Here is a 26504-nt window from a genome sequence, read left to right as displayed (position 1 = left end):
CTCCTTCGGACAAGTCTAAATGAACTTCAAAAAAGCTCAAGATCCGATACTGGATCCTAACCTGTCTGAATAGGCTTTACTCCTGCTCAATAGGTCTCGCATGCATTGACTTTACCAAGCTCCAGCTTAGGATTCAAGGTCCCACGAACCTCCCCACTCTCCTTGAAATATTGGTTTAAATTTTGATTTGTATTTATTAATTTAAACTACAGTTAAATTATATATATAATATTTAGTTTTTAGCTATGTTCACATTTGTCATGAGTTGAGCACTTTAGCTTGAATCAATATGCAAACATTCAAACTCAAGCTTGATATTAGAAATTCAATTTATTACATTTACGAGCATCTACACAATCTTTTTTAATTATTATGAAAATGTGTGATCAATAAAATCCAAGGCAACATGATGTGCAAATAATTTGTAATAATAATTTTTCGAAATCGCAAGTAATTAATTAAATATTTCATTTCAATATTCATCGCATTTGTAAATTTTAATTTTTTTTTAAGAAATACTATATTTGACCAGTAGTATCGATAAATTCTATTTCTTAATATTATTTCCGTAGTATATAAATAGCATATTTCATAAGTAAGAAATTATTACTCTTAACATAATATCTTAAAATATAGTATATCGTAGAATGGGAATTGGGATATTAGCGTATAGATTTGCGTCGTTATTATTAGTATTTGATTTGTAACACATAATTACTTGGCCATCAACCAGTGTACTCACTCGGTTAGTGTTCCACACACTCACACTTACAACTTGTTTTACACATACAAAAGACACACAATTTTATATAGTGATTACATAACATATAAGTTGCTTATAAGTTGCAGAGAAAAGATGGCCGGAGAGAAGCATGCAATTGAGGAAACAAAGAGGATGAAATTCTCTAACACAGACGCAGTGGAGAGTTTCGCAAGGGCGAACTGCGAAATGATCTTGCAGAGAGCCGAAAGTAGGAAGTCGTCGTCTAAGCCGGAAAAGATCTTCAAGTGCAAGAAATGTGAACGTAGCTTCTCAACTGTCCAATCCCTAGGCAGTCACAAAGCGAACCACAAGCGCATTGAACGACTTGGTGGTGGCGGAACGGAAGCCGAGATGAAGGGGCCCAAGCCCTACAAGTGCACTATGTGCAGTGCTGAGTTTTGGAACGGAATGGCTTTAGGTGGTCACAAGAGTAGTAAGCATTATCGTAAGCGCAAGAATCAAGACTTGCTTGGGAGTGATGAGAGTTATGGCAATAATGCTAGTACTGTTGCTGGTAGTGCTGCTGATCACTCTGATGATGTGAAGATGGTCACTGGTAATTGCTTTGACAAGAGGATGTTAGGGCTTGATTTGAATCTGAGTCCGGATGAGAATGAAATGAAGGTTTTCGAGTTTTAATTAGTTTCGTGGAGAGTCGAGAGTGGTTACTTAAATGTGAATTGTATGGAATTTGCATGTGTATGAATCATGATGTCTGTTCGACTGTTGCAGAACATGTAGGTTGGTGTTTCTTTACATGGTTATGAATTTGTTATGTGACTCTCTTGTTGGATTTTCAGTTTCAATGGATTAGTTTTGTGTTCTTGATCATTGTTTTTTCTCTCTTGCGGCTATGATTCTTGATATTATTGATGCGGGGTTTGTATTGGATTGAGATTTTAAGGTGTTCTTTTTCATTTATGAAATCGAGATATATTCAATTCAAATTTTATAAAATATTAGCAGAATTTATAAAATACAGTGTAGTATTGAATCAGGATTTTAAATTATATTTAAATTATAATATTTTTAATTAATATAAATTAATAACTTATTTTTTTTATAAAAATTATATATATTGATTTCAGCACTCAGCCAAACACAAGATATTAAATATGATATCTCAAACTCATACTAGCTTAACCCGATTTCTCATTTCAACCACATACCACTGCTCGAACTAAACGACCCCTAAGTGAATTTCTTACTTATAAGACTAAACCTGAGAAGTTAAAAATTATTTCTTTTAATGACTTTTTTATTTTCAAAATTTGAATTTACACAAATGTATAAGATCACTTTAAAAGATAATTTTATTATATATTATTTATTTGTTATACTTAATAATTTAGAACTATCAAAAATATTATCCAAACACATTAATTAAAAAGTAACTTTTCACATATAAGTAACTTCTCACATAGGCACCGTTTGGCATTGCTGTTGTAGACACCAATATCAATTTTTTTTGCTGAGGAGGTGAAAATTTGTTTGATTAATCTAACTACTTTTCTAAACGTAAGTTTTTAGCTCAAAAGTTGGTTTTAGGAAAATTAGGTCTTTTCATATTTTTGGAAAAAACTGCTTTTTCAGCTTTTACGGGAAATTGTCATAAAATTCACTATATCAACCTGACCAAATATATTATATAATTATATATTACTCAAAAAATGCAAATATCAAAAAAATTACCAAACATTTATTTTATTAACAACATTTTTTATCAGCATTTTTTCTAACAACACAAAAGTTTTTAACAGCACCACCAAACAGACCTTTATAAGCAATAAGTACATTTTTTTAAATTAAGCCAAACGGTCCTTTATTTTGTCTTCTCCGCTCTATTAAAATTTTGTCTCTCTTTCAAATATGACAATTATAACGATAGGTGGGACATAATTAACCAACGGTATGTTTTCGAATGTGTCAATTTAAAATGAGATTCACCAACTGCTACGTGGTAAATGCATCAGTTACGATACATAACCGTTGCTGCAGTACATTTAAGTAGCAGATCATATCATTTGCTCTATATTTCTGTGGATAGAAATAAAACATAAAAGAAGATAGTTTGAAGACCGGAATACAATCAGATATCAGAACATATTGAACAAGCTAAAGTCGGAACTTATTTATACATCAACAATCTTTTTATCAGGTAAGTATTCATCTTTCGTAATAAAATATTATGATTCATGATTTAGATATCATAATCCGAAAGATCTAACCATTTTGATGTTTGTTACTGTGAAATTGAAACACTACTTATCTAGTGAATCAAGTAAATGAATTACTTTTACATTAATTTAAATTTTTATGCGAGTGTTAAGTTGAGTTTCATGGTTATTCATCTCAATTTTGACCAAAGTTGACTCGAGAAGTTAAGAGAAGACGCAGTTTGATAAGATATTATCCTTATATAAACAGGATGTCTAGTCCTATATGACGTCAACCACACTCTAGATGTCATCACTAACCTTCTATACGACATCACACACTGAGACCTTTCGCGATGCCGTCAATCCAACTTGAGTCCACCTGAACCTCCATAAGGCTCCGGACAAGTCCAAATGAACTTCAAAAAAGCTCAAGATCTGATACTGGATTCTAACCTGTCTGGATAGGCTTTACTCCTACTCAATTAGGGATGGGCATTCACCCCGCCCCGCTCGACCCCGGTCCGATCCCCGCCCCGTTTGGGTCGGTGATTCGGGGAATTTTTCAGGGGCGGGGCGGGGATCGGGGAAAATTTCATAAAAAATTCGGGAATCGGGGTGGGGTCGGGGATTAGTGTCTCCCCGACCCCGTTTGTGTGTGTGTGTGTGTCTATATATATAATATTCATATATATAATATAATTATATATATTATACTAAATAAATTATTAAAAATGAACACTTTTTATAATATTATTAAAATTAAAAAAAATCTTTATTTATATGATTGATTATAATTATATTGTAATATAATATATTTTATAATTTTAAAATTTGGCGTTTAGTTATATTATAAATCAATTTTAATATTATTTGATGTTGAAAATATGAGATAGTATTATTTTTTTAGTATATTAGGAGTTAGTAGTTTGTTTTTTATTAGGAAGTATATTATATATTATAAAATTATAACTTTTTATAACTCCCCCTTCAGGGTTCGGGGCGGGGTCGGAGAAGAATCCCCATTCGGGGTTCGAGGAAGGATATTGAATTCGGGGATTGGAGGCGGGGATAGAACTCCCCGTGCCCACCCCGTCTAGCATACATTGACTTTACCAAGCTCCAACTTAGGATTCAAGTTCCCACAAACCTCCCCACTCTCCTAGAAATATTGGTTTATATTTTGATTTGTATTTATTAATTTATACTACAATTAAATTATATATATAATATTTAGTTTTTAACAATGTTCACATTTGGCATGAGTTGAGCACTTTAGCTTGAATCAATATGCAAACATTCAAACTCAAGCTTGATATAAGAAATTCAATTTATTACATTTACGAGCATCTACACAATTTTTTAATTATTATGAAAATGTGTAATCCATAAAATCCAAGGCAACATGATGTGCAAATAATTTGTAATAATAATTTTTCGAAATTGGAAATAATTAATAAAATATTTCATTTCAATATTCATCGCATTTGTAAATTTTAATTTTTTTTAAGAAATACTATATTTGGCCAGTAGTATCGAGAAATTCTATTTCTTAATATTAATTTCCGTAGTATATAAATAGCATATTTCGTAAGTAAGAAAATATTACTCTCAAGTCTTAACATAATATCTTAAAATATGTATCGTAGAATGGGAATTGGGAATATTAGCGTATAGATTTGCGTCGTTATTAGTAGTATTTGATTTGTAAAACATAATTACTTGGCCATCAACCAGTGTACTCACTCGGTTAGTGTTCCACACACTCACACTTACAACTTGTTTTACACATACAAAAGACACACAATTTTATATAGTGATTACATAACATATAAGTTGCTTATAAGTTGCAGAGAAAAGATGGCCGGAGAGAAGCATGCAATTGAGGAAACAAAGAGGATGAAATTCTCTAACACAGACGCAGTGGAGAGTTTCGCAAGGGCGAACTGCGAAATGATCTTGCAGAGAGCCGAAAGTAGGAAGTCGTCGTCTAAGCCGGAAAAGATCTTCAAGTGCAAGAAATGTGAACGTAGCTTCTCAACTGTCCAATCCCTAGGCAGTCACAAAGCGAACCACAAGCGCATTGAACGACTTGGTGGTGGCGGAACGGAAGCCGAGATGAAGGGGCCCAAGCCCTACAAGTGCACTATGTGCAGTGCTGAGTTTTGGAACGGAATGGCTTTAGGTGGTCACAAGAGTAGTAAGCATTATCGTAAGCGCAAGAATCAAGACTTGCTTGGGAGTGATGAGAGTTATGGCAATAATGCTAGTACTGTTGCTGGTAGTGCTGCTGATCACTCTGATGATGTGAAGATGGTCACTGGTAATTGCTTTGACAAGAGGATGTTAGGGCTTGATTTGAATCTGAGTCCGGATGAGAATGAAATGAAGGTTTTCGAGTTTTAATTAGTTTCGTGGAGAGTCGAGAGTGGTTACTTAAATTTGAATTGTATGGAATTTGCATGTGTATGAATATGATGTCTGTTCGACTGTTGCAGAACATGTAGGTTGGTATTTCTTTACATGGTTATGAATTTTGTTATGTGACTCTCTTGTTGGATTTTCAGTTTCAATGGATTAGTTTTGTGTTCTTGATCATTGTTTTTTCTCTCTTGCGACTATGATTCTTGATATTATTGATACGGGGTTTGTATTGGATTGAGATTTTAAGGTGTTCTTTTTCATTTATGAAATCGAGATATATTCAATTCAAATTTTATAAAATATTAGCAGAATTTATAAAATACAGTGTGGTATTGAATCAGGATTTTAAATTATACTTAAATTATAATATTTTTAATTAATATAAATTAATAACTTATTTTTTTTATAAAAATTATATATATTGATTGCAGCACTCAGCCAAACACAAGATATTAAATATGATATCTCAAACTCATACAAGCTTAACCCGATTCCTCATTTCAACCACATACCACTGCTCGAATTAAACGACCCCTAAGTGAATTTCTTACTTATAAGACTAAACCTGAGAAGTTAAAAATTATTTCTTTTAATGACTTTTTTTATTTTCAAAATTTGAATTTACACAAATGTATAAGATCACTTTAAAAGATAATTTTATTATATATTATTTATTTGTTATACTTAATAATTTAGAACTATCAAAAATATTATCTATACACATTAATTAAAAAGTAACTTTTCACATATAAGTAACTTCTCACATAGGCACCGTTTGGCATTGCTGTTGTAGACACCAATATCAAATTTTTTTGCTGAGGAGGTGAAAATTTGTTTGATTAATCTAACTACTTTTCTAACGTAAGTTTTTAGCTCAAAAGTTGTTTTTAGGAAAATAAGGTCTTATCATATTTTTGGAAAAAACTGCTTTTTCAGCTTTTACGGGAAATTGTCATAAAATTCACTATATCAACCTGACCAAATATATTATATAATTATATATTCCTCAAAAAATGCAGATATCAAAAAAATTACCAAACATTTATTTTATTTCTATAACAACATTTTTTATCAGCATTTTTTCTAACAACACAAAACTTTTAACAGCACCACCAAACAGACCTTTATAAGCAATAAGTACATTTTTTTAAATTAAGCCAAACGGTCCTTTATTTTGTCTTCTCCGCTCTATTAAAATTTTGTCTCTCTTTCAAATATGACAATTATAACGATAGGTGGGACATAATTAACCAACGGTATGTTTTCGAATGTGTCAATTTAAAATGAGATCCACCAACTGCTACGTGGTAAATGCATCAGTTACGATACATAACCGTTGCTGCAGTACATTTAAGTAGCAGATCATATCATTTGCTCTATATTTCTGTAGATAGAAATAAAACATAAAAGAAGATAGTTTGAAGACCAGAATACAATCAGATATCAGAACATATTGAACAAGCTAAAGCCGGAACTTATTTATACATCAACAATCTTTTTATCAGGTAAGTATTCATCTTTCGCAATAAAATATTATGATTCATGATTTAGATATCATAATCCGAAAGATCTAACCATTTTGATGTTTGTTACTGTGAAATTGAAACACTAATTATGTAGTGAATCAAGCAAATGAATTACTTTTACAATAATTTAAATTTTTATGCGAGTGTTAAGTTGAGTTTCATGGTTATTCATCTCAATTTTGACCAAAGTTGACTGGAGAAGTTAAGAGAAGACGCAGTTTGATAGGATATTATCCTTATATAAACAGGATGTCTAGTCCTATATGACGTCAACCACACTCTAGATATCATCACTAACCTTCTATACGACATCACACACTGAGACCTTTCGCGATGCCGTCAATCCAACTTGAGTCCACCTGAACCTCCATAAGGCTCCGGACAAGTCCAAATGAACTTCAAAAAAGCTCAAGATCTGATACTGGATTCTAACCTGTCTGGATAGGCTTTACTCCTACTCAATTAGGGATGGGCATTCATCCCGCCCCGCTCGACCCCGGTCCGATCCCCGCCTCGTTTGGGTCGGTGATTCGGGGAATTTTTCAGGGGCGGGACGGGGATCGGGGAAAATTTCATAAAAAATTCGGGAATCGGGGTGGGGTCGGGGATTAGTGTCTCCCCGACCCCGTTTGTGTGTGTGTGTGTCTATATATATATATATATATATATATATATATATATATATAATATTCATATATAAATTTATATTATTAAAATTAAAAAAAATCTTTATTTATATGATTGATTATAATTATATTGTAATATAATAAGTTTTATAATTTTAAAATTTGGTGTTTAATTATATTAAAAATCAATTTTAATATTATTTGATGTTGAAAATATGAGATAGTATTATTTTATTAGTATATTAGGAGTTAGTAGTTTGTTTTTTATTAGGAAGTATATTATATATTATAAAATTATAACTTTTTATAACTCCCCTTCAGGGTTCGGGGCGGGGTCGGAGAAGAATCCCCATTCGGGGTTCGGGGAAGGATATTGAATTCGGGGATTGGGACTCCCCGTGCCCACCCCGTCTAGCATACATTGACTTTACCAAGCTCCAACTTAGGATTCAAGTTCCCACAAACCTCCCCACTCTCCTAGAAATATTGGTTTATATTTTGATTTGTATATATTAATTTATACTACAATTAAATTATATATATAATATTTAGTTTTTAACAATGTTCACATTTGGCATGAGTTGAGCACTTTAGCTTGAATCAATATGCAAACATTCAAACTCAAGCTTGATATTAGAAATTCAATTTATTACATTTACGAGCATCTACACAATCTTTTTTAATTATTATGAAAATGTGTGATCAATAAAATCCAAGGCAACATGATGTGCAAATAATTTGTAATAATAATTTTTCGAAATCGCAAGTAATTAATTAAATATTTCATTTCAATATTCATCGCATTTGTAAATTTTAATTTTTTTTTAAGAAATACTATATTTGACCAGTAGTATCGATAAATTCTATTTCTTAATATTATTTCCGTAGTATATAAATAGCATATTTCATAAGTAAGAAATTATTACTCTTAACATAATATCTTAAAATATAGTATATCGTAGAATGGGAATTGGGATATTAGCGTATAGATTTGCGTCGTTATTATTAGTATTTGATTTGTAACACATAATTACTTGGCCATCAACCAGTGTACTCACTCGGTTAGTGTTCCACACACTCACACTTAAAACTTGTTTTACACATACAAAAGACACACAATTTTATATAGTGATTACATAACATATAAGTTGCTTATAAGTTGCAGAGAAAAGATGGCCGGAGAGAAGCATGCAATTGAGGAAACAAAGAGGATGAAATTCTCTAACACAGACGCAGTGGAGAGTTTCGCAAGGGCGAACTGCGAAATGATCTTGCAGAGAGCCGAAAGTAGGAAGTCGTCGTCTAAGCCGGAAAAGATCTTCAAGTGCAAGAAATGTGAACGTAGCTTCTCAACTGTCCAATCCCTAGGCAGTCACAAAGCGAACCACAAGCGCATTGAACGACTTGGTGGTGGCGGAACGGAAGCCGAGATGAAGGGGCCCAAGCCCTACAAGTGCACTATGTGCAGTGCTGAGTTTTGGAACGGAATGGCTTTAGGTGGTCACAAGAGTAGTAAGCATTATCGTAAGCGCAAGAATCAAGACTTGCTTGGGAGTGATGAGAGTTATGGCAATAATGCTAGTACTGTTGCTGGTAGTGCTGCTGATCACTCTGATGATGTGAAGATGGTCACTGGTAATTGCTTTGACAAGAGGATGTTAGGGCTTGATTTGAATCTGAGTCCGGATGAGAATGAAATGAAGGTTTTCGAGTTTTAATTAGTTTCGTGGAGAGTCGAGAGTGGTTACTTAAATGTGAATTGTATGGAATTTGCATGTGTATGAATCATGATGTCTGTTCGACTGTTGCAGAACATGTAGGTTGGTGTTTCTTTACATGGTTATGAATTTGTTATGTGACTCTCTTGTTGGATTTTCAGTTTCAATGGATTAGTTTTGTGTTCTTGATCATTGTTTTTTCTCTCTTGCGGCTATGATTCTTGATATTATTGATGCGGGGTTTGTATTGGATTGAGATTTTAAGGTGTTCTTTTTCATTTATGAAATCGAGATATATTCAATTCAAATTTTATAAAATATTAGCAGAATTTATAAAATACAGTGTAGTATTGAATCAGGATTTTAAATTATATTTAAATTATAATATTTTTAATTAATATAAATTAATAACTTATTTTTTTTATAAAAATTATATATATTGATTTCAGCACTCAGCCAAACACAAGATATTAAATATGATATCTCAAACTCATACTAGCTTAACCCGATTTCTCATTTCAACCACATACCACTGCTCGAACTAAACGACCCCTAAGTGAATTTCTTACTTATAAGACTAAACCTGAGAAGTTAAAAATTATTTCTTTTAATGACTTTTTTTATTTTCAAAATTTGAATTTACACAAATGTATAAGATCACTTTAAAAGATAATTTTATTATATATTATTTATTTGTTATACTTAATAATTTAGAACTATCAAAAATATTATCTAAACACATTAATTAAAAAGTAACTTTTCACATATAAGTAACTTCTCACATAGGCACCGTTTGGCATTGCTGTTGTAGACACCAATATCAATTTTTTTTGCTGAGGAGGTGAAAATTTGTTTGATTAATCTAACTACTTTTCTAAACGTAAGTTTTTAGCTCAAAAGTTGGTTTTAGGAAAATTAGGTCTTTTCATATTTTTGGAAAAAACTGCTTTTTCAGCTTTTACGGGAAATTGTCATAAAATTCACTATATCAACCTGACCAAATATATTATATAATTATATATTACTCAAAAAATGCAAATATCAAAAAAATTACCAAACATTTATTTTATTAACAACATTTTTTATCAGCATTTTTTCTAACAACACAAAAGTTTTTAACAGCACCACCAAACAGACCTTTATAAGCAATAAGTACATTTTTTTAAATTAAGCCAAACGGTCCTTTATTTTGTCTTCTCCGCTCTATTAAAATTTTGTCTCTCTTTCAAATATGACAATTATAACGATAGGTGGGACATAATTAACCAACGGTATGTTTTCGAATGTGTCAATTTAAAATGAGATTCACCAACTGCTACGTGGTAAATGCATCAGTTACGATACATAACCGTTGCTGCAGTACATTTAAGTAGCAGATCATATCATTTGCTCTATATTTCTGTGGATAGAAATAAAACATAAAAGAAGATAGTTTGAAGACCGGAATACAATCAGATATCAGAACATATTGAACAAGCTAAAGTCGGAACTTATTTATACATCAACAATCTTTTTATCAGGTAAGTATTCATCTTTCGTAATAAAATATTATGATTCATGATTTAGATATCATAATCCGAAAGATCTAACCATTTTGATGTTTGTTACTGTGAAATTGAAACACTACTTATCTAGTGAATCAAGTAAATGAATTACTTTTACATTAATTTAAATTTTTATGCGAGTGTTAAGTTGAGTTTCATGGTTATTCATCTCAATTTTGACCAAAGTTGACTCGAGAAGTTAAGAGAAGACGCAGTTTGATAAGATATTATCCTTATATAAACAGGATGTCTAGTCCTATATGACGTCAACCACACTCTAGATGTCATCACTAACCTTCTATACGACATCACACACTGAGACCTTTCGCGATGCCGTCAATCCAACTTGAGTCCACCTGAACCTCCATAAGGCTCCGGACAAGTCCAAATGAACTTCAAAAAAGCTCAAGATCTGATACTGGATTCTAACCTGTCTGGATAGGCTTTACTCCTACTCAATTAGGGATGGGCATTCACCCCGCCCCGCTCGACCCCGGTCCGATCCCCGCCCCGTTTGGGTCGGTGATTCGGGGAATTTTTCAGGGGCGGGGCGGGGATCGGGGAAAATTTCATAAAAAATTCGGGAATCGGGGTGGGGTCGGGGATTAGTGTCTCCCCGACCCCGTTTGTGTGTGTGTGTGTGTCTATATATATAATATTCATATATATAATATAATTATATATATTATACTAAATAAATTATTAAAAATGAACACTTTTTATAATATTATTAAAATTAAAAAAAATCTTTATTTATATGATTGATTATAATTATATTGTAATATAATATATTTTATAATTTTAAAATTTGGCGTTTAGTTATATTATAAATCAATTTTAATATTATTTGATGTTGAAAATATGAGATAGTATTATTTTTTTAGTATATTAGGAGTTAGTAGTTTGTTTTTTATTAGGAAGTATATTATATATTATAAAATTATAACTTTTTATAACTCCCCCTTCAGGGTTCGGGGCGGGGTCGGAGAAGAATCCCCATTCGGGGTTTGAGGAAGGATATTGAATTCGGGGATTGGAGGCGGGGATAGAACTCCCCGTGCCCACCCCGTCTAGCATACATTGACTTTACCAAGCTCCAACTTAGGATTCAAGTTCCCACAAACCTCCCCACTCTCCTAGAAATATTGGTTTATATTTTGATTTGTATTTATTAATTTATACTACAATTAAATTATATATATAATATTTAGTTTTTAACAATGTTCACATTTGGCATGAGTTGAGCACTTTAGCTTGAATCAATATGCAAACATTCAAACTCAAGCTTGATATAAGAAATTCAATTTATTACATTTACGAGCATCTACACAATTTTTAATTATTATGAAAATGTGTAATCCATAAAATCCAAGGCAACATGATGTGCAAATAATTTGTAATAATAATTTTTCGAAATTGGAAATAATTAATAAAATATTTCATTTCAATATTCATCGCATTTGTAAATTTTAATTTTTTTTAAGAAATACTATATTTGGCCAGTAGTATCGAGAAATTCTATTTCTTAATATTAATTTCCGTAGTATATAAATAGCATATTTCGTAAGTAAGAAAATATTACTCTCAAGTCTTAACATAATATCTTAAAATATGTATCGTAGAATGGGAATTGGGAATATTAGCGTATAGATTTGCGTCGTTATTAGTAGTATTTGATTTGTAAAACATAATTACTTGGCCATCAACCAGTGTACTCACTCGGTTAGTGTTCCACACACTCACACTTACAACTTGTTTTACACATACAAAAGACACACAATTTTATATAGTGATTACATAACATATAAGTTGCTTATAAGTTGCAGAGAAAAGATGGCCGGAGAGAAGCATGCAATTGAGGAAACAAAGAGGATGAAATTCTCTAACACAGACGCAGTGGAGAGTTTCGCAAGGGCGAACTGCGAAATGATCTTGCAGAGAGCCGAAAGTAGGAAGTCGTCGTCTAAGCCGGAAAAGATCTTCAAGTGCAAGAAATGTGAACGTAGCTTCTCAACTGTCCAATCCCTAGGCAGTCACAAAGCGAACCACAAGCGCATTGAACGACTTGGTGGTGGCGGAACGGAAGCCGAGATGAAGGGGCCCAAGCCCTACAAGTGCACTATGTGCAGTGCTGAGTTTTGGAACGGAATGGCTTTAGGTGGTCACAAGAGTAGTAAGCATTATCGTAAGCGCAAGAATCAAGACTTGCTTGGGAGTGATGAGAGTTATGGCAATAATGCTAGTACTGTTGCTGGTAGTGCTGCTGATCACTCTGATGATGTGAAGATGGTCACTGGTAATTGCTTTGACAAGAGGATGTTAGGGCTTGATTTGAATCTGAGTCCGGATGAGAATGAAATGAAGGTTTTCGAGTTTTAATTAGTTTCGTGGAGAGTCGAGAGTGGTTACTTAAATTTGAATTGTATGGAATTTGCATGTGTATGAATATGATGTCTGTTCGACTGTTGCAGAACATGTAGGTTGGTATTTCTTTACATGGTTATGAATTTTGTTATGTGACTCTCTTGTTGGATTTTCAGTTTCAATGGATTAGTTTTGTGTTCTTGATCATTGTTTTTTCTCTCTTGCGACTATGATTCTTGATATTATTGATACGGGGTTTGTATTGGATTGAGATTTTAAGGTGTTCTTTTTCATTTATGAAATCGAGATATATTCAATTCAAATTTTATAAAATATTAGCAGAATTTATAAAATACAGTGTGGTATTGAATCAGGATTTTAAATTATACTTAAATTATAATATTTTTAATTAATATAAATTAATAACTTATTTTTTTTATAAAAATTATATATATTGATTGCAGCACTCAGCCAAACACAAGATATTAAATATGATATCTCAAACTCATACAAGCTTAACCCGATTCCTCATTTCAACCACATACCACTGCTCGAATTAAACGACCCCTAAGTGAATTTCTTACTTATAAGACTAAACCTGAGAAGTTAAAAATTATTTCTTTTAATGACTTTTTTTATTTTCAAAATTTGAATTTACACAAATGTATAAGATCACTTTAAAAGATAATTTTATTATATATTATTTATTTGTTATACTTAATAATTTAGAACTATCAAAAATATTATCTATACACATTAATTAAAAAGTAACTTTTCACATATAAGTAACTTCTCACATAGGCACCGTTTGGCATTGCTGTTGTAGACACCAATATCAAATTTTTTTGCTGAGGAGGTGAAAATTTGTTTGATTAATCTAACTACTTTTCTAACGTAAGTTTTTAGCTCAAAAGTTGTTTTTAGGAAAATAAGGTCTTATCATATTTTTGGAAAAAACTGCTTTTTCAGCTTTTACGGGAAATTGTCATAAAATTCACTATATCAACCTGACCAAATATATTATATAATTATATATTCCTCAAAAAATGCAGATATCAAAAAAATTACCAAACATTTATTTTATTTCTATAACAACATTTTTTATCAGCATTTTTTCTAACAACACAAAACTTTTAACAGCACCACCAAACAGACCTTTATAAGCAATAAGTACATTTTTTTAAATTAAGCCAAACGGTCCTTTATTTTGTCTTCTCCGCTCTATTAAAATTTTGTCTCTCTTTCAAATATGACAATTATAACGATAGGTGGGACATAATTAACCAACGGTATGTTTTCGAATGTGTCAATTTAAAATGAGATCCACCAACTGCTACGTGGTAAATGCATCAGTTACGATACATAACCGTTGCTGCAGTACATTTAAGTAGCAGATCATATCATTTGCTCTATATTTCTGTAGATAGAAATAAAACATAAAAGAAGATAGTTTGAAGACCAGAATACAATCAGATATCAGAACATATTGAACAAGCTAAAGCCGGAACTTATTTATACATCAACAATCTTTTTATCAGGTAAGTATTCATCTTTCGCAATAAAATATTATGATTCATGATTTAGATATCATAATCCGAAAGATCTAACCATTTTGATGTTTGTTACTGTGAAATTGAAACACTAATTATGTAGTGAATCAAGCAAATGAATTACTTTTACAATAATTTAAATTTTTATGCGAGTGTTAAGTTGAGTTTCATGGTTATTCATCTCAATTTTGACCAAAGTTGACTGGAGAAGTTAAGAGAAGACGCAGTTTGATAGGATATTATCCTTATATAAACAGGATGTCTAGTCCTATATGACGTCAACCACACTCTAGATATCATCACTAACCTTCTATACGACATCACACACTGAGACCTTTCGCGATGCCGTCAATCCAACTTGAGTCCACCTGAACCTCCATAAGGCTCCGGACAAGTCCAAATGAACTTCAAAAAAGCTCAAGATCTGATACTGGATTCTAACCTGTCTGGATAGGCTTTACTCCTACTCAATTAGGGATGGGCATTCATCCCGCCCCGCTCGACCCCGGTCCGATCCCCGCCTCGTTTGGGTCGGTGATTCGGGGAATTTTTCAGGGGCGGGACGGGGATCGGGGAAAATTTCATAAAAAATTCGGGAATCGGGGTGGGGTCGGGGATTAGTGTCTCCCCGACCCCGTTTGTGTGTGTGTGTGTCTATATATATATATATATATATATATATATATATATATATATATATATATATATATAATATTCATATATAAATTTATATTATTAAAATTAAAAAAAATCTTTATTTATATGATTGATTATAATTATATTGTAATATAATATGTTTTATAATTTTAAAATTTGGTGTTTAATTATATTAAAAATCAATTTTAATATTATTTGATGTTGAAAATATGAGATAGTATTATTTTATTAGTATATTAGGAGTTAGTAGTTTGTTTTTTATTAGGAAGTATATTATATATTATAAAATTATAACTTTTTATAACTCCCCTTCAGGGTTCGGGGCGGGGTCGGAGAAGAATCCCCATTCGGGGTTCGGGGAAGGATATTGAATTCGGGGATTGGGACTCCCCGTGCCCACCCCGTCTAGCATACATTGACTTTACCAAGCTCCAACTTAGGATTCAAGTTCCCACAAACCTCCCCACTCTCCTAGAAATATTGGTTTATATTTTGATTTGTATATATTAATTTATACTACAATTAAATTATATATATAATATTTAGTTTTTAACAATGTTCACATTTGGCATGAGTTGAGCACTTTAGCTTGAATCAATATGCAAACATTCAAACTCAAGCTTGATATTAGAAATTCAATTTATTACATTTACGAGCATCTACACAATCTTTTTTAATTATTATGAAAATGTGTGATCAATAAAATCCAAGGCAACATGATGTGCAAATAATTTGTAATAATAATTTTTCGAAATCGCAAGTAATTAATTAAATATTTCATTTCAATATTCATCGCATTTGTAAATTTTAATTTTTTTTAAGAAATACTATACAATATTTGGCCAGTCGTATCGATAAATTCTATTTCTTAATATTTATTTCCGTAGTATATAAATAGCATATTTCATAAGTAAGAAAATATTACTGTTAACCATGGTTGTTAAGTCGGTAAGTCGAGTCGAGTCGACTGAACTCTCCGGTAAGTCGAGTCGTGACTAGTCGAGACTAGTCGTAGACTAGTTGACACTAGTCGACAAGGTATAAAATTAATATTATATATTATATATACTTATATTTATATGTGTAATAAATTATATATGTCTGTTCTAACTTCTACATTCTCACTTCTAATTATGCATAAACAGCCTTGTTCGATGCATCAGCCATTCTGCAGATTAAACAAAGCTACTGTGATTCTGTGTGTGTGTACTGGCATTAAACAATGCTTATTGCAACTAGTGACTACTGATTATAGAGTGTGCAAGTGTGTGTAATAACAGAGTGTGTGTAAATGTAAGTAACAACAGAGTAAACAAAGCTACTGGAATCGATTCAATCGATGTTAGAAGTGACTGAGACTGCTTGGAATCGACTGGAGGCTGCTGGGCTTTTGTTTTTAGGTTTTGATACAACTGGGTTTTTGATTTTTTTTAGAATTTGAACACTAGTCGACCGACTGGGTCTTCCAGTCGACCCGACTAGTCGACCCGACTAGTCGACCCAGTCGACCAGTCAGTCATAAATCGGGCGAAATACTTACATCTGTCTAGTCGACCATCCCAGTCGAGCCCTGCACACTGACTACTCGACTAGTCGACGACTAGTCGCGACTAGTCGAGCGACTCAACAACAATGCTCTTAACATAATATCTTAAAATAGAGGAAAGTTCTATGGAGACCGCTGTTTCATCGGAGACTTCGGAGACCATGTATGTTCTGCAATTAAAACACTATAAAATACATTATTTTGTAAAATATGTTCTACAAATATCATGTATTCATTAAAATTGTTGAAGATTATCTATGTTTAATAAGTAGATAATGTATGTTCTGCAAGTTGAACAAATGTTCTGCAAACTAAACATATTTTATAGAATAAAATATTTTGTAATGTTCCACATGTAAAACTTATATGATATTCAAGATTTTAAATGAAATAATGATTTCATAGAACATGATTTGTAAAACTATACGTTTTGCAATGTTTTTATTAAATATTTTACTTGCAGAACATATGTGGTCTTCAGGTATTCATAAAAAATGTGGTCTTCATTGAACTTAACTGATCTCTTAAAATATATATCGTAGAATGGGAATTGGGAATATTAGCGTATAGATTTGCGTCGTTATTATTAGTATTTGATTTGTAAAACATAATTACTTGGCCATCAACCAGTGTACTCACTCGGTTAGTGTTCCACACACTCACACTTACAACTTGTTTTACACATACAAAAGACACACAATTTTATATAGTGATTACATAACATATAAGTTGCTTATAAGTTGCAGAGAAAAGATGGCCGGAGAGAAGCATGCAATTGAGGAAACAAAGAGGATGAAATTCTCTAACACAGACCCAGTGGAGAGATTCGCAAGGGCGAACTGCGCAATGATCTTGCAGAGAGCAGAAAGTAGGAAGTCGTCGTCTAAGCCGGAAAAGATCTTCAAGTGCAAGAAATGTGAACGTAGCTTCTCAACTGTCCAATCCCTAGGCAGTCACAGAGCGAACCACAAGCGCATTGAACGACTTGGTGGTGGCGGAACAGAAGCCGAGATGAAGGGGCCCAAGCCCTACAAGTGCACTATGTGCAGTGCTGAGTTTTGGAACGGAATGGCTTTAGGTGGTCACAAGAGTAGCAAGCATTATCGTAAGCGCAAGAATCAAGACTTGCTTGGGAGTGATGAGAGTTATGGCAATAATGCTAGTACTGTTGCTGGTAGTGCTGCTGATCACTCTGATGATGTGAAGATGGTCACTGGTAATTGCTTTGACAAGAGGATGTTAGGGCTTGATTTGAATCTGAGCCCGGATGAGAATGAAATGAAGGTCGAGTTTTAGTTAGTTTCGTGGAGAGTCGAGAGTGGTTACTTAAATGTGAATTGTATGGAATTTGCGTGTGTATGAATATGATGTCTGTTCGACTGTTGCAGAACATGTAGGTTGGTATTTCTTTACATGGTTATGAATTTTGTTATGTGACTCTCTTGTTGGATTTTCAGTTTCAATGGATTAGTTTTGTGTTCTTGATCATTGTTTTTTGGAGAATTATCTTGTATACTGTTTTTTCAATCTTATTTTCAAAAGTACTACCTTCGCCAATCTTATTTTCAAAAGTACTACCTTCTCTAAAATATTTTCAAAAATACTGCTGAAAATATTTTCCAAAAATACGGTGGTTGCATATGCAACCATATATGCAACTGAATTCCTGATTTCGAGTTCCAGTTTTCAAATGTCATTTTCGACCATGACATTTGAAAACTGGAACTCGAAATCAGAAATTCAGTGGCATATATGGTTGCATATGGTTGTATTTAGTTGCATTCAGTTGATTCTATTGCAATCTAATGGCCCCGCCAGGGGAACACCATACATCTGTTGCAACTTACAGTTTTCAGTTGTATTAATTAGTTGCATATGAGGTTGCATTTAGTTGCATATGAGGTTGCATTCAGTTGATTCTATTGCAATCCAATGGCCCCGCCAGGGGCACCCATACTTCAGTTGGAACTTACAGTTTTCAGTTGAACGAAAAACTATAAGTTGCAACTGATGTATGGTGATGAGTGCATATTTTTATATATTTTAAATGCCTAATTATTGCTTGTTCTCACTTATTTATTTGTTTATTTGTCTTTTTTGTAGGAAATTGCAAAAGCTTGAAGAAATAAAAGAATAAAGCAAAAAGAAGAAAAAGATGGAAGAAAAGGATCATAGGGGAATATTCTCAAGGAAGCATCTAGATGGGACACCTACCCCCCCTCTACCCTAATTTCCCCCTATAAATACTCATCTCCCCATCATGTTTTAACCAACCTAGGATTTTCTTATTTTAGTAGCCTCCTTTCTCTAGTCTAGATCTAGTTTTAATTTGTATGCTCTCTCCTCCTTTTGTAAACACCTTTTAATATTTTAATGCAAGATTTCATATTTGTTCTTACATTCTTGTTCTTTATGCTTTCTTTGGCTATGAAATCTTCCTCTAACTACAAAAGAATTCAAAGTTGTTTGTAGATTGGAAGGAGCCATTAATTAGTTGTAGCCTTTTTTATATTTAGATTTAATTTTTGGAAGAAGCTAAAACTCTAGCACAAAAGATGATTTGTGTTGGGGTTTAGACTTTAAATTTTAAGGTTACAATTTACTTTTAATTCGGCAGTTGATTTTTATAAATATAAACTATTAACAGCACCTGGTTTTGCTTAATGAATTATTTAGATCTGTGTTTTCTTTTGCTAGCTAAATGTAACACACCCATTCCCCTGTTTTTTTATTTTAAAACCCCTTTAGCCGAGTCGCGTCTTCTTGTTTAGCGAGTTATAGCTGAGTCAAAGGTGTTTCGTTTCATCTGCTTTTGTCGAGTTTACTTTTTGTGTTAAGTTCGAGTTTAGCAGTTCGTTTTAGTCGAGTTTCAAGTTTTGTCCAGTTCGTTTGTTTTGTAAACAAAACACACTTTCCCCTGCTTTCATTTCAAAAACCAGTCAACTCTGTTTTCGTTTAAGAACCCCGGTTTCGTTTTTTTTCATTTTCAATTTGAAACCCCACAAGACTTTTCTTCTTGTTTCGTTCTCCGGCCGAGTCGTTGGTTCCTTGTAGTTTAAAACGAGTTAATGAGCCTAGTAGCGAGTCTAAGTAGCAGGTCTGTGTCGAGTTTGTGTTACTGAGTTCCTTTGTACTGGGTTCGAGTCCGTGGCTCTGTTTCTCTCGTTTTTTTTGCTGCGTTTTAGTGTTTGAGTCTTCGAGTTTTATCTGTTTTGTGTGTCGAGTTTAGTCCGAGTTCTGTTTTCGTGTTTAGATGTTCATCGATTAGTTGCTGCTGCGTTTTCTTTCGAGTTACAGAGTCGTTTTCTTTGCTGAGTCCCGAGTCTTGTACTGAGTCTTCGAGTCTGTGTTTTGCTTGGCGTTGAGTCCTGTAGTCGATTTTGTTGTAGCTGAGTTGGGTTGTTCTGTAGAGTTCCGAGTCTGCCATTGCTGAGTCGTAGTTGTAGTTTCCGAGTCGCTGGCAGAGTTTGTTTTCGTCGATAAACAGTAGTGAGTTTGGAGTCCTGCAGTTGAGTCGCTGGTTTTGCTGGTCCAATAGGTTCTGTTTTGATGAATAGTTGATGGGTTTTGTTTCATTAGTTTTCGGTTGATTAGTTTGTTGTTTTCTGAGTTAATTTTGGTTAAGTGAGGCCACTGTTCTGAGGTTGTGTTTGTTTTTGTTGATTTGCTTTTTTTTTTTATTATATGTGTTTGTCTCTGCCAAGTCTAATACTTGAGTCAATAAGCGTGTATATTATTTCGAGTGTTGGCAATTGCTATTTTATCATTTCCAGGTAGTTAAAACTTTGTTTTCTTTTATTAACTTTGTTCATCTAATTTTGGTTTATTAATTTTCGGTAATTAGATTAGACTTTCAATTTAATGTTAAAAATTAGTTTTTTTTTATACACCCTCTCCACTAATTAAATTTCTAACCCGCTTAGATTAAAGATAATTAGAGTTGCGAAAATAATTTTAATCTCTGTGGACGAATCTTAAATATTAAAACGGTGATCGTGCGCTTGCGATTTAAAGGAATTATTTCTAGCACATCAAGTTTTTGGCGCCGCTGCCGGGGATTAAAATTAATTTTCCGCTCCTTTATTTTTAATCTTTCGGATTAGCTTGTTTTCTCACTAATTTTTGTTCTTTATTTCGAGGAGGAATATTCGGGAATTATGGAGTAAAGTGGACAAATTTTGCTCGGATTTGGAAGCTTGCTTTGGTATCCCGTATCTCTCCACTCTTATTTTTCGTTTTTTTTTATTTAGAAAACCACAAACAAATTTGAAAATTGAAAATCACAAAAAAATAAAAAATATTAAAATCCAAAAATATTAGTTAGAACTACGTATGTGTGCATCATGCATTTTTACACTTAGGGCACATCATTTAGATTTTTAATTTTTGTTTTTAAATTTTCGTACCTTAATTGTGGTGATCGCTGGAGGACCCAAAGGTACGTTAATTTTCTTTCTTTCTCTAGATTAGGACACGTAGTTTAAGCATCCATAGTTGTTTATCGCTTTAATTATCTCGTTGTGTGGTGCATCATTTTAAATAAAATCTTAAGGGCAAAACCACTCACAAGATAAGGGGAGGGATTTCATCACTCTTTCCTTGGCCCACAACAATTTAATTACTTCATTTTGCATTTACCTAGCCTTTAATAAAATTGAATTAGACGTTAGCCCCTAGGATTTCGCGCTCAACTAGGAAGGTACCTAAAAGACGAGGTAATCTTTAATTATTCCGACTTTTCGGTGTCTAAGGCAAGCGAAAGCTTACCTGGCCGATTAAGGTTTGGTGTCTAAGCGCGGAGATTGGCCTCTTGGCAATGCCTGCTCCAAACTGGCCAGACCGGTCTGAATAATTTTGGATTTATCGAGTTTTTGGTGGTCCTTAACGTTAGGAGCAAGGTCTAGTTCATTTTTATTAGGGAACCCTAGAATTAAGTTTTTCTTTCACTTTTACACCCTTTCTTTTGTTTGATTTAATTTCTCGCACTTATTTGCTACGTGTTTACTATCTAGTTTATGCGAACTACTTGGGTTAGGAGCGAATCGTCTAGATTAGTTAGACCGATCATCGAAATTCCTTCTTCGTCCTCTTCGGACTCCGAACCCATAGAAGCTAGCGAACCGATAGTAAACATGGCGTTGTCTCTTAAAGACCGCTGTTACCCATCCCGTTCCGCTCAACCATCATGCATTACCCTTCCTCCCGTTAATGGGAATAATTTCGAGATTAAGGCACATCACATTAGTATGTTGCCTAAATTTTTAGGGAGTGAAGGTGAGGATCCCTATCTTTTCATTCAAGAATTTGAGGAGATTTGCGGTTTGCAAAAACTCCAACAATTAAGCGAAGACTCCATTCGGCTTAGACTAATCAACTTTGCTTTAAAAGAAAATGCAAAAAAATGGTTGTATAGTCTTCCCGTCAATTCTATTTCCACTTGGGAGGGGTTTGTGGTAATGTTTCTTAAAAAGTATTTTCCAAACCACAAAACGACTCGAATTACAAATGAAATAAATCAATTCCATCAAAGGGAAAATGAGTCTTTTTGGAAATTCTTTGATCGTTTCAAAAATCTTTTATCACAATGCCCCCACCATGGAATAGAGAAATGGAGACTTTGTAAGATTGTTTACGAGGCCTTAGATAGTCAAACAACCGCTTTGTTAGAGTCTATGTGCCAAGGCAAATTCATGGAGAAAGATGAGGACCAAGGGTGGGAATTTTTCGAGGACTTAGCCGAGAAAACAATGTTATGGGAGTCTACTAGGGAACCTAAAAAGTCGATCGAGGCGTCTAGCTCTAGGGGTTTGCACTCGATAGGAAACAATGTGGCAACCGATGCCAAATTAGCAACCCTTACTAAGAGACTCGAGGCGTTAGAATCTCATAGTAGCCCCTCATCTATGCCTATGTTCCCGAACTATAATGCTTCCCATCCCGAGATCCAACAATCTCATGATTTTGAGCAAGTGAACGCAATGTTCCAACCCAAGCCTAGAAATGATCCATTTGCACCAACTTATAACCCCGGGTGGAAGAATCACCCGAATTTCTCGTGGAACCAAGGTCAAAACTTTCAAGCTCCACAACCTAATTTTCCTAGGCCCAATCCCAATTCTTTTCCGAATTATCAAAACCCGAGTCAAGCTCCGTTAAATCCTCCCGGGTTTAATGATTCGGATAAGAGACTCAATTCCTTAGAAAAGAGCATAGAGGCCTTAGTGAAATCGCAAACTAACTTGACCCAATCCCAGCAAACTTTCATGCAAACTTTAACTCAAGATAGGCAACTTTTGCATTCTAATGTGCAAGCCGTCTCTAAGTTAGAGTCCCAATTGAGTCAATTAGCAAGCACATTGTGTGAGCGAGAAAAGAACAAATTCCCGAGCCAACCCGAGGTGAACCCGAAATTCCCTCTTAATCAAAGACCCCCGGATAATGTGCATTCGGTCATTTCTCTTAGGTCGGGTAAACAAGTAGAGACCCACGTTGGTGAGAACCTTGGTAAGAAAGGGGATTCGACTTCTAATCCAAGTCCACCCATTACTACCATTAATCATGACAAACCCGAGTGTTCAAAAGCCCGTGAAGAGTCGAGTGACCCAAACCCGGAACCCGAGTTGCAAAGTGAAGTAGTCTATAAACCGAGAGTCCCTTACCCACAAAGACTTATTTCACCTAAGCAATCGGCTCAAATGGAGAAGATTTTGGAAGTGTTTAAGCAAGTCAAGGTCAACATACCCCTTTTAGATGCAATTCAACAAATTCCTTCATACGCTAAGTGTCTTAAGGAGTTATGTACCCATAAGAGAACCAACCATGTCCCTAAGAAAGCTTTCCTTACGTCTCACATTAGTTCGATTCTCTCAAACCAAATTCCCGTGAAATACAAGGACCCCGGTTGTCCTACAATTTCATGTGTCATAGGAGAAACTTTTGTGGATAAGGCGTTACTTGATTTAGGGGCTAGTGTTAATCTCCTTCCATATTCTGTCTACCAAGCCTTAGGTTTAGGGGAACTCCGACAAACTAATGTCACACTTCAATTAGCCGACCGATCCGTGAAAATTCCTAAGGGAATGATCGAGGACGTGCTAATTAAAGTAGGTGATTTTGTGTTTCCCGTAGATTTTGTCGTCCTAGAGACCGAGCCGGTTAGGAACCCAAAGAATCAAATTCCCATCATCCTAGGACGACCCTTTTTAGCTACATCCAACGCGTTGATTAATTGTAGGAACGGCTTAATGAAGTTAACATTTGGCAACATGACAATCGACCTCAACATATTTCATGTAGGGAAACAATCCGATGATTTCTATGATCAACCTATGGACGTTAATCTAATTGATGAAATAGTTGATCAAGATCTCATGAATCCTAAAGATGCCCTTGAATTTTGCTTAAAACATTTTGGAGAGGATTGGGATGTTTCCGACTACACACATGAGGTCAACCAAATGTTAGAATCCACCATTCCTACAACAAGTCAAAAGCGTGATGTTGAACCCGAGCATTTGCCTTTACCTAAGAAAACCGTTGAGTCACAACCGCCGGAATTAGAACTCAAACCTCTTCCCGACACTCTTAAGTATGCATTTCTAGGCCCTAACGAGTCTTATCCCGTTATCATTGCCTCTAATTTGACTATGTCACAAGAGGAAGAACTTTTAGGAATCCTTAGAAAACATAAGGGAGCCATAGGGTGGAGCATTTCGGACATTAAAGGAATTAGCCCGGCGATTGTCCAACATAGGATTCATTTGGTAGAAGATGCAAAGCCCGTGAGAGAACCTCAAAGGAGGTTAATCCTCCCATGATGGAGGTAGTAAAGAAAGAGATTCTTAAGTGCTTAGACAATGGGATCATTTATCCTATTTCCGATAGTAAGTGGGTGAGTCCCGTTCATGTTGTGCCTAAGAAGTCGGGCATCACTTTAGTGACCAATGAGAACAATGAGCAAGTTCCAACCCGTGTCCAATCCGGTTGGAGAATGTGTATAGACTTTAGGAAGCTCAATGCCGTCACTAGGAAAGACCATTTTCCTTTGCCCTTCATCGATCAAATGCTAGAAAGGTTAGCGGGTCACGCGTTTTATTGCTTCTTAGACGGTTACTCGGGATATTTTCAAATCCCAATCGCACCCGAGGACCAAGAAAAGACCACCTTCACTTGCCCTTTTGGAACCTTCGCTTATAGACGTCTAGCTTTCGGCCTAACTACGGGTCCATCCACGTTCCAAAGGTGCATGACTAGCATCTTCTCGGAAATGATAGGTGACTTTCTAGAAGTCTTCATAGATGACTTTTCCATCTTTGGCCCATCTTTTCACCAATGCCTTAATAATCTAGACTTAGTTTTGAAAAGATGTGAGGAAACGGATTTAGTGCTAAATTGGGAGAAATGTCATTTCATGGTTAAGGAGGGAATCGTTCTAGGGCATAAAATTTCTGAAAAAGGAATCGAAGTAGACAAAGCTAAGGTCGACCTAATAGCTAATCTCCCTCCTCCCAAGTCCGTTAAGGAAATTCGCTCTTTCCTTGGACATGCGGGATTTTATCGTAGATTCATCCAGGATTTTAGCAAAAAGGCCCGACCTTTTACCAACCTTCTAGCTAAGGATGTCAAATTCGAATTCACAAGCGAGTGTGTTCATTCCTTCGAAGACCTTAAGCGAGAATTGACTTCGGCCCCGATCATGAAGTCTCCCGATTGGAGCCAACCTTTTGAGCTTATGTGTGACGCATCCGATTATGCCATAGGAGCGGTTTTAGGACAACGAATAGATAAGAGGCCTCATGTCATATACTACGCTAGTAAGACCTTAAATGATGCCCAACTCAATTACTCTACCACCGAGAAGGAGCTTCTAGCCGTAGTCTTTGCCTTAGAAAAATTTCGCTCTTATCTTATCGGGTCTAAAATCATTGTTTACACCGACCATGCCGCTCTTAAGTATCTTTTCTCTAAAAAAGACTCAAAAGCCCGCTTGATTAGATGGGTGTTGTTGCTCCAAGAGTTTGACTTAGAAATTAGAGATAAGAAAGGTTGTGAGAATGTCGTCGCCGATCATCTCTCTCGATTAGTGGTTGAATCCACTAATGACTTGCCCTTAAGCGAGTCCTTTCCCGACGAACACCTTCTCTCGATTTCCACTCTCCCTTGGTTCGCCGACATAGTCAATTACTTAGCAACCGGTGACATTCCCTCGAATTGGTCCAAGAATGATAAAGCCAAGTTCTTTTCTCAAGTGAAACATTTCTTTTGGGACGACCCGTATCTCTTTAAGCATTGTCCCGACCAAATCATTAGGAGGTGTGTCCCAAATAGTGAGTTTCATAGTATCCTCTCGTTTTGTCACGATCAAGCATGTGGAGGTCATTTTAGTGCGAAGAAGACCGCCGCTAAAATCCTCCAATGTGGTTTTTATTGGCCTAGTTTGTTTAAGGATGCCGCCGAGTATTGTTCCGCTTGTAATAGGTGTCAACATCTAGGAAGAATCACTAGGCGAAACATGATGCCTATGAGCCCAATCCTTGTTGTTGAACTTTTTGATGTGTGGGGCATAGATTTCATGGGTCCATTTCCTAATTCGTTTGGCCACCTTTACATCCTTCTTGCGGTTGATTATGT

General features: G+C 34.6%; 5 protein-coding genes across 5 annotated transcripts; all 5 read left to right on the top strand.

The window, feature by feature from the left end:
• The first annotated feature begins 856 nt into the window (after positions 1-856).
• LOC108222615 (zinc finger protein ZAT11-like) lies at positions 857-1402 on the top strand. Its single transcript, XM_017396511.2, has one exon. The coding sequence runs from the start codon at positions 857-859 to the stop codon at positions 1400-1402; it is 546 nt and encodes a 181-aa protein (XP_017252000.1).
• A 3377-nt stretch (positions 1403-4779) lies between these two features.
• Positions 4780-5325, top strand: LOC135152883 (zinc finger protein ZAT11-like). Its single transcript, XM_064094039.1, has one exon. The coding sequence runs from the start codon at positions 4780-4782 to the stop codon at positions 5323-5325; it is 546 nt and encodes a 181-aa protein (XP_063950109.1).
• Positions 5326-8667: 3342 nt separating this feature from the next.
• LOC135152882 (zinc finger protein ZAT11-like) lies at positions 8668-9213 on the top strand. Its single transcript, XM_064094038.1, has one exon. The coding sequence runs from the start codon at positions 8668-8670 to the stop codon at positions 9211-9213; it is 546 nt and encodes a 181-aa protein (XP_063950108.1).
• Positions 9214-12590: 3377 nt separating this feature from the next.
• Positions 12591-13136, top strand: LOC135152881 (zinc finger protein ZAT11-like). The gene has a single exon (XM_064094037.1). It carries the CDS (start codon positions 12591-12593, stop codon positions 13134-13136), a length of 546 nt encoding a protein of 181 aa, XP_063950107.1.
• Positions 13137-17627: 4491 nt separating this feature from the next.
• LOC135152880 (zinc finger protein ZAT11-like) lies at positions 17628-18170 on the top strand. The gene has a single exon (XM_064094036.1). It carries the CDS (start codon positions 17628-17630, stop codon positions 18168-18170), a length of 543 nt encoding a protein of 180 aa, XP_063950106.1.
• Positions 18171-26504: the final 8334 nt, after the last annotated feature.

Source organism: Daucus carota, chromosome 5, assembly GCF_001625215.2.
Source record: "Daucus carota subsp. sativus chromosome 5, DH1 v3.0, whole genome shotgun sequence".
Lineage (NCBI taxonomy): Eukaryota > Viridiplantae > Streptophyta > Magnoliopsida > Apiales > Apiaceae > Daucus > Daucus carota.
Note: the sequence above shows the minus strand (reverse complement) of the source record. Positions and strands in the feature narration are given on the sequence as shown.